Source organism: Dermatophagoides farinae, unplaced genomic scaffold (genome assembly GCF_024713945.1).
Source record: "Dermatophagoides farinae isolate YC_2012a unplaced genomic scaffold, ASM2471394v1 contig8, whole genome shotgun sequence".
NCBI classification, from domain to species: Eukaryota; Metazoa; Arthropoda; class Arachnida; order Sarcoptiformes; family Pyroglyphidae; genus Dermatophagoides; species Dermatophagoides farinae.
In genome coordinates this window covers 7,331-16,467 of record NW_027461523.1, presented here as the reverse complement: position 1 = coordinate 16,467, position 9,137 = coordinate 7,331, and the positions used below count along the sequence as shown (strand labels likewise).

At 35.9% G+C, this 9,137-nt stretch overlaps 2 protein-coding genes across 2 annotated transcripts; both read left to right on the top strand.

The window, feature by feature from the left end:
• The first annotated feature begins 3,890 nt into the window (after positions 1–3,890).
• On the top strand, positions 3,891–4,490 carry LOC142598124 (uncharacterized). The gene has a single exon (XM_075735082.1). It carries the CDS (start codon positions 3,891–3,893, stop codon positions 4,488–4,490), a length of 600 nt encoding a protein of 199 aa, XP_075591197.1.
• A 3,087-nt stretch (positions 4,491–7,577) lies between these two features.
• Positions 7,578–8,687, top strand: LOC142598120 (phosphatidylinositol-3,5-bisphosphate 3-phosphatase MTMR2-like; the record flags this gene model as incomplete). The annotated part of the gene is made up of 2 exons (XM_075735078.1): positions 7,578–8,159; positions 8,376–8,687. Coding segments are annotated over exons 1-2 (894 nt in total), but the record flags the coding sequence as incomplete, so codon positions are not given.
• Between the last annotated feature and the right edge of the window lie 450 nt (positions 8,688–9,137).

The following is a 9,137-nucleotide window of genomic DNA, read 5'->3' as shown; positions in this document are numbered from 1 at the left end:
GTTATGCTTAACGATTAACTCACACACAGACTTCGTCAAAAAACGGCCTTTTATCGAAACGTTCTCGATTATGTCGAGTGAAATCAAAACAACTCTAGTTCGAGGCTTGTATTGGTTTGTAAATAATGTTTTTATGTCACTCATAACTGTAAACACAATCTCTACCTCTGAACTGGGCGTATTTACACACTTAATATCAATTTTTATTTTTTTGCTGACATCAACATGTTCTATCTTGCCACTCAAATTGATTAACTTTAAGAGTTCTATTTTTTTGTTTTTCTTATTCTTGAAAAACAGCCTCTTTTCGTAAATGTTGACGGTTTCAACAACAGACTCTTTCAGTATTAGCCATCCCGTCTCGTGAGGAAGCAGAACGTTGTACGGAGTACAATTTCTGAGTTTCACAAAGTGACGAAAAAACTTGCTCGATTCGCCTTCAGGCAGTTTGCTGTACTCTGCGTGGAACTTAGAAATTTCAATCAAGTTTATGTTCACCACGCTTTCTTTGTTTTGAACTGAGTAAAACAAAAAGATTTCTTCAAAACTCAACACCAGTTTGTCCAGAACAATTTTCATATCTGACCCAAATGACACAGTAGAAAGTTGGGTATTTACGTTTAAAAGTAAATTCGAAACGACCATTATGTTGAACACCTTAAAGTCTTTGCGAGTGCTCACTATCACGCTATCATCTTTAGCAATGTTGAAACGCACTTGGAGTGCGTCTTGGTTCTTATCTGCTTTCTCTACTAACTTCAATTTTTTGGACAAAGCTGAAGCATCTGCGATCAGCCGGCGGAACTTTGGAACATGGTAATCCTCAATGAGGTGTATTAGATTCCGCGGGTCGTCAAGCTCGATCAGATTTGTTGATACCAACGTGAATGTCAAGCTGTATTCTGAGTAGAAAGTTTGGATTTTCAAGGCTGAGGTTTCTAAAATTTTATTAATCAGAATTTCGTTTAAATGGTCGGACGAAGCTGGATTGGATATAAGCGTTTTAAGCGTTCCGTAATCTAATTTCGAAGTTGCTTCGCTCAAAGTAATTTTAATTATGCTGTTTATTATTGGAAACATCAGCACTGAATTCAATTTAACCCATAATATATGGGTAGGAAGACCCATGCTTTCCCCGTGAATCTTGAATAAGTAGATAAAATGCAAGCTGTTCACCGTAAGATTTGAAATATTGTATTTGAAGGTGTAATTTTTATTGATGGTTTGGTTCCGGTTATCGATTTCCAACGAGAAAAGAGGCAAAAACAACAATAAACAGGAATTTAAAAAAACCGTTTCGACGTCTTTTATCGTGATATTAGCCATACCCCCTGGTAAAAGAATATCACATTTTTTTGTTATAAGAATTTCAGTTCCAAGCAACTCTTTTGTCAGTGGTTGAACGCTTTTTACGATCTTGATTAGAGTTTGTATTTGGTTTTCATTCAAAAACACATGCGTTAAATAACTGACACTTGATAATATTCCAGTTAAATTTGACAACAGTTCGTTTGCATTAACCCTAAACTTAAAACTCTTGTGCGAGTAACCTCTTGTGCATGTGGCTACATCTAGAACGTTGTTTTTCTGGCAAAATTCGTTTAATTTTTCAATAAGTTCGACCTGCTGGTCCACATCAGGCAATTCTGCATTTCCCGTACATTTTAAAATAGCAACATCTTGCAGCTCGAATTTTAACCCTGGAACCGCTAAGCCGAAAGAAATCAGCCTTATTAAAGTGGTTGACTCGCTGAACTTAACACTCAGACTTCTTAAAGCTAAAAAGTTGTCAAAGTTGAATTCGTCAAGCTGAACGTTTGCTAACTTTAAAACTAAGCTATGAGCTTTATCATAGTTTAAACCCTTCCGATTCAAGCTTTCTATAATTTTTTTTGCGTCAATATTTAAGCAAAAAGATTGTGCGTTCTGAACCATGCTACCTAACCTTGCTAGACTAATGCCGGCTTTTGCACAGTTCAACTTAAGAATCAAAATAAACTTGCCGTAGTTCTCCACATCAGAACTGACATTTTGCAAAACTAACAGTGGCAATGTCTCTATAGTTTCAGCAATACTAATGTTATTAAGATCAAATTTGATAACAGTCTTATCCTTTAACTCTTTTCGATAAGCGACATTAATATTGTTAACATTCGCATTTACGAACTTGCTATATACAGTGAAGACTGGGATGTTAAAATTGAATTCTTTTAGTTCTTTAATACCGTTAATCTCAACGGATGCACTCTTAATTAGCAATTTGCAGTTTAAATTTTTAAACTGCGAAAGTAGTTGCGAATGAAATTCTTTCTTAAAGTTTTCAATTTCTTCGCTCGGAACCTGCAAAACGTAATCGAATACACTGGACTTCAATCTTGCTTCAACATTTAGTTTGCGAAAAGATAGCTCGTGATCAAGGAGATTAAACGTAACACGGAACTTAAGATTAAGATTGAAAAAATTTACTTTAACCTTTGCGTTGCGGATGGAATTAAAACTCAACTTGAAAATTAGTTGTTTGGATTTTGTAAACACGAGGAAATGAATCGTTTTAAAAAATGTATTTTGCCCTGAAAAATACAGTTTGTTATAGACATTAGCGAGTAAACTAGCTATTTTTTTTTTTATCCATGAAGTAAATATTGAGTCATGTTTTTTCTGTTTCGTTTCCCACGCTTTCTGAATTTGAAGTTCAAATAGTTTAATAGTGTAGAACTTAAACTCATTCGCGTGGATCGGCAAAAGTAGTTCTATATTTGTTTGTTTTACGTTTCTGAAAGAAAACTTTAAGCCTAAAATAAAAGCCACCAATCTATGATACCTATATAAAGTTACATCTCTGAACAGATTATAAAACACATATATTAGCCATAGCTTTTCTTGAAACATTTAAAGATACGTGAAATAAGTGCAAGTTACGTGGTAATACAACTTAACGAAAACCACCGTTCAAAATATTCACTTTGTTGTTCACGAAATTCTTCAAAATAATGATTAGTTTATTTTTTGTTTAAAGATGATGAAATTTCTTTTCCGATAAGAAAAGAAAATTTTTCGAATTATTTATTAAATTAGTTAGGACCTATTACAACTTTTCAGTATAAAAAATGATTGCAGAAGCAGGTAAAACAACTATCATTGAGTCACTTTGCATGAAATGTTTTAAAAAAGGAACTACCAAACTATTACCCATAGAAATTCCGTTTTTCCGTACGTTTCTGATCTCGTCATTTGAATGTCCTCACTGCTTTTACAAAAACAACACTACTGAAGGACTTTCGGAAATTCAAGAAAAAGGGGTGAAACAGAAATTCCACGTCAACGGCATAAAAGACATTTACAGACAAATAGTTCTGTCAGATTTTGCGAATTTTTCAATTCCCACGTTTGAGTTTTCTGCCCCGGTGAAAAAGCGTAATGGCTTAGTAACAACAATAGAAGGACTTATAAACAGTGTCTGCGAAGATTTAATGCTAAATCAGGAGGCCAGACGCGAAGTTGACCCCGAAACCGCTAAAAAAATCGACGACTTCGTCAGTCGGCTCGGAGGTTTATTGTCAGAAGAAACATTCGTGCCATTTGTGCTAGAAATCGACGATCCTAGTGGAAATTCACAGATAGAGCCGAATTTCAACGAAGAAAGTACCAGTGTGCTTGAAACTGAGCTGTACGAACGCACAGACGAAATGAACGCAAGCATGGGATACGCCACCAAAGACAAGAGCTTAGTCAAAAATGAGGATAAGCAAGGTGCTTCGCTACCTGACTATTTACGACCAAAATCTAAAACTAGCTATAAGGTAACTACTGAGTTTGATCTCCCTAACGACGACGATTTATTCGTTTTTGTCGAAAGTTGCAGTCAATGCGGTAAAGCGGGAAAAGTAAAAATGATGGAAATCGACATACCAGGGTTCCGAAAATGTCTGATTATGTCGTTTTTATGTGACCACTGTGGTTACAAGTCTAACGAAGTAAAGCCCACTGCACAATACGGCGACAAAGGTGCCAAGTGGACGTTAAATGTAACATGTATAGAAGACTTATCAAGAGATATTTTAAAAAGTGATTCTGCGTCTATCAGCCTACCCTCGCTGGAACTCGATCTTGAACCTGGAACACTTGGCGGTGTTTTTACGACCATCGAAGGGCTTTTAGTCAGAATCCACGATGAAATTATTGATAAGTTTAAATTAATTTTAGGAGATAGTAAAGACGAAAAAAACAAACAAATTCTATTGTTCGTTTTGCAACAGTTGAAAGGGTACACAGAAGGGACTAATTTGCCTTTCACGCTTATACTGGACGACTGTGCAGATTTATCGCACATTGGTTCTATAGGAGACGAACTTTTATTCTTTTCCAACCCCGGAAAGCCAAACGAACAAAAAACAAAAGAAGATGCGAACCTTACAAAGGAATTTTATGAGCGAAATGAAGACCAAAACATTTTTTTAGGAATTGCAGACATGAAGGTTGAGGATTATTAGCGCAATTTAATAAGCTAATTAATCGTTAAATGCTCTGAACGTCGCTAACGCGGTCTTCTTCTGGCACAGCTATCGAGCAGTAGTCTTCTATTTTGTCGTATGTCACCAATCTTGCATGGTCTGTCCAAAACTTTTCTGTGTTATGATTGTAGCGTTCGTTCAACAACTCATATTCGCCGATAGAATTTCTGTCATTGCAGCCTTTGCTTTTATAAAACTTTTTGTTTAACTTTATCGTATTAAGTTTCAAGAACTGTGCATGAACTTCATATTGCCGGTTACTATTGGATTTTTTGTATTGCCTTATAATATCCATAAACGCAACAATCAAAACGATGTAGTTAATTATAGTAAAATATTTTAGAATCTTGATATGAGTGGACAAACTTAAAATCGAGTGCTTCACAACGAACTCTACCGTGAAATAGCAAATCACACCTGTAATCAGTCCACTTAAGTGAGACTTATAGTTAATTTTCAGGTCTGAGCCGATGGATGCCAGTGGCGTGCACTGCACAATCGTGTTTATTATGTTGTACAAAAACGTAGGTGTGATTTCCGTATTGAAATTATTGTACTGCGAAAAAATCAAAAAGGTAACGACGTAAGAGTTCAAAGCCATAGAACCTCCGGAAGCGCCCAGCCCAAACGAGGAAAGATTGAAATCTAAGAAATAGCTGTGCAAGGAACCAAATATCGAACCTAAAATTATTATTGGGTAGCAATAAATAAAAAACACCGGTTCGTTACAATGGTAGTTTAACTGGTAAACTGACGCGAGAAACGAAAGCATATTTGACGCAAAGTGAAACAAATTTAAATGCAAATAAGTAGACGTGATTAACCGTGATATCCAATCATTAGACTTGTTCAACGAGTGATAAGACGCTCCAAACAGAATACACACATACGTAGAATTTTTAAGAGTGAAACTTTCTTTGGACAAACTGCTGAAAAATATGGTTATGCAAAATAAAGCCAAAAAAATAAGAAAAGTAATGGCTAATATTGTGTACACATACCACTTTGCAAGCTCAACATCTTGACTTAGATACTGAATAGACATTGGACTACCAGCAGGTTTTTTTTTGGTGCAATAATACTGTAAAAAATTAAACTAAAATGAAAAAAAAGACTACTCGCTATCAATCATTGTTTTGATTAACTCTTCTGTTAACTTTTTTCTCGTGTACTCCAGCATAATGTCCATTAAGTTATTGCACATCACCAAGTTTGTCTGAAATAGGTTACTTGTATTTTGGATTATCAACATTATCCATTTGTTTAGATATGATCCAATGGAAGCTGACGTGTCTTGTATGGGGGATATCGCCACAATTAAGTCGTCAGGACTGTATTCACTTAAATGTCTTTGGGGTTTTACGTTATCTGATGATAAAAGTTTTCTCTCTATCTGGTGTCTGTTAGCAGATTTTTTAAATTCACTGCTTTTCGCTTCCACAAAAATAGTCAATATGTCTAACAGGTGCTTTTCAAAACTAGCTAATAGTGTATCAAAATTCTTGTCTAAAGACTTTTCGTACTTGATTAAGTATTTGTCGAATTCAGAAAATACTGTTTTTATTTGATTAAGCAGTTTAGCTCTATCAATTTTAGCAGGTTCCACCTGTACCAAAAACGCGGCAGGCGCTTTCTGGTTCGCCATTTTTTTAATTCCATTAATAACTCCGCCTAGTTGGCGGGCCTGTGGACTGCCTTTTGTGCTTGATAACTTATCCGTGAAAAAAGTGAGTTTTTCATCGTTCAGCATGATCTCCTCAGTGCCAGACATCGATCTTCCTGTTTTTGAATTTGTCTTTTTATTGGTTTTTCTCAAACTTTTACTGTTTTTAGCCGTCGTTCCATGCATATTCTGGGGAGACCCATTCATTGTTAGCTTATTGAACTGCAGAGTTATGAGCTGGTCTACTTTATTTTTAGCGTCGCCTAGGTCTTTGTCAAACTTATTTTTAGATGCGTTTAGTAGCACCTCGTGTCTCTGCAACAGTTTTATAATGAAATCGTCCAAATAGTTTTCTATCTCAGCGCCAAACGGCTTACTTCCGGCTTCCAAAGAAAGCTTCACCATGGGAAGGTCGGGCTCTTTGACGGAAGCCTCATTTTTACATGATACTAATGTGTGCATCACCAACCATAAAGATGGAACTAATCTCATAGATCGTTGGATAAACAAATGCGTCTCAATTGGTTATTCAATAAAATTTGCACTGATCGAGAACACTTTGGCAAAAAATCATTCTATGTTATTTGATCAGATTTCTAGATTATCATTATTTGTTTATTAAAAAAATGGTTCATTAAAATTTTATAAAGTTTTTTTTTGATTTTTTCAGTTCACCTTTTATGGAAAAAAGAAATGATTTGAAAAAACCAAAAGTCCGAAATCCCTTTGCAGTAAACGAGTCAAAAAATGCAACATCCAAAGTTTTTCTCAGCAAGACAACATTGTCCAGCCCCCTCAACGCTTCAAAAGAAGTTGATTCCTGGTTTTCGAAACTCACCACGGCTGTTTCCCACGTTGATACCCAAAAATATCTAGCTCCCACAATCAACATAGCGCAAACTGCTGCTAAAGTAATTAAAGATTTCAATTTGTCTGGAACTAACTCTAACAGCCAACTTATTATCATTAGATCTATCCAAGGTCGCTCTGTTCCGAGGTCCGATGCCAAAGAGCCAACTTATTACAAAATTTCAAAAAGTCAGCACGATGAATTTTTAAAGTTACCAGTCAATTTATTATTTGATTTTAAGTACAATAGTGAGTACGGGTTATATTTTGTTCAAAATGAACAGGTTATTCATACGTTCAGAGATTGCAAGATGTCCACTAAATCAATCCTGCCGCGTAACAAATTCTCGATCGACAAACACGACTCGTCGCTAGAAAATAAAATTATAGAGTCTAACGATTATAACACCAGTGCTAATGCTGGATCACCACGCGACAAAAAAAAAGATGGCGAGACCCACTCTATAGACTGCGACTTTATCGCAACAAACTTTCGAATAATCTTTCGGTTTCATGACTATAAAGATGAACGTGAAAAAGAGTTTATTAAGAACATGATCGATACTGGGCTGTATTCAATATTTCACGGAAACTTGGTCAAGATACATGTAGAAATACTGTTTGACAAGAACCACGAGAACTTTTTTAATCTACCCGATTCAATGCAACCGCATGGTTTTGTTATTGATCTCAAACATTTTCGCGAGTTTAATATTATTCTTCGTTCCAATGTAGTATACAAAAAAGAAATAGAATTGATTAACGCTGTGAAGAAATTATCAGTTTGCTTTGACGTTTTCAGCACGTCTGACAGCAGCTTAAATAACAATAAGGATGCTGATGAATCGATTTACGTCTTGTTTGACGCTCCAACGTATTATAAATCTATTCAGTATTTCGACGGACCTATCTTCTCGGAAATTAATAAATCGTTTGAACTTTGTCCTACGTATCCTGACTATTTGCCTTTCGGAGGAGCTGAGCTGACTAACGAAGAAATCGTTGAAATTGCAAACTTTAGGTCTAACGGCCGATTACCTTTAATGTCTTACCGAACCAAACATGCTAGTTTATGGAGATCGAGCCAACCGCTTGCGAGTTTTAACGACCGCAGATGTATTGAAGATGAACAGCTGGTAAAGTACAAATTACATCCCAACCAGTCTTCTCCTTGCTATATCATTGACGCTAGGCCGTTTACCAACGCTTTTGCGTGCAAATTCAAAGGCGCGGGGTACGAAGACACAATCATAAATTACTTCGGTTGCGAAATTGATTTCGCATCGATAAACAATATTCACAAAGTGAACAATGCATTTAAAGCTATGAATAGCTGCATTGCTTCTATAAAGTACGAAAAACATAGCGAATCAGGCATTGTCTTAATTAAAAACCTACATGATTCGCTGCTGCCCACGATATTATCGTCCCAATGGTTTAAAAACTTGTCTATGATTCTAAATGCTTCCGTAAAAATGGCGAATTTGCTGCAAAACGGCAAAAATATTTTAGTGCATTGCAGTGATGGGTGGGATAGAACTGCGCAGTTAGCTAGTCTGTGTTGTGTGATAATGGATTCTAGATTTCGAACAACTAACGGACTGCTTGAGCTGATTGAACGTGAATTTCTCTGGTTTGGTCACAAATTCCGCACTAGACATGGCGTACATTCAGAAAAAACAAATCAAAAAAGTCCGATTTTTTTGCAATTTTTGATGGTCCTAAACCAAATTTTGGATCTGTTCCCCAACGTATTTGAATTTACACCACTGCTCTTAGAATGTTTGCAAGAACACTGCAACGTATTTTGCTGGAGAGAATGGTTCTTCGACTCGCATTTGGAACGAGTCACCGCTTTCAACGCTAAAACACTCCAATCTGGATCGCTTTTTAGAACAATACTCAGCAAAAAACACTTGTTTATGAACCCGAACTACGCTCCATCTAATATACCTTTGAAAATTAATGTATCAAGTTTTTTTTTCCCCAAAATTCCACATTACTGGAGTCAGTATACATTTTAACTAGAAAAAAGCTTAGATAAAATTTTCTAGCTTTTTTTTATTTATTTACATATATTTTGACTTTAAACTCCGGCTGTTTTGCTATTGCCA

Excerpts from the sequence above, each read along its gene's own strand:
- LOC142598124 (XM_075735082.1), top strand. The coding sequence starts at position 3,891 with ATGATGGAAATCGACATACCAGGGTTCCGAAAATGTCTGATTATGTCG.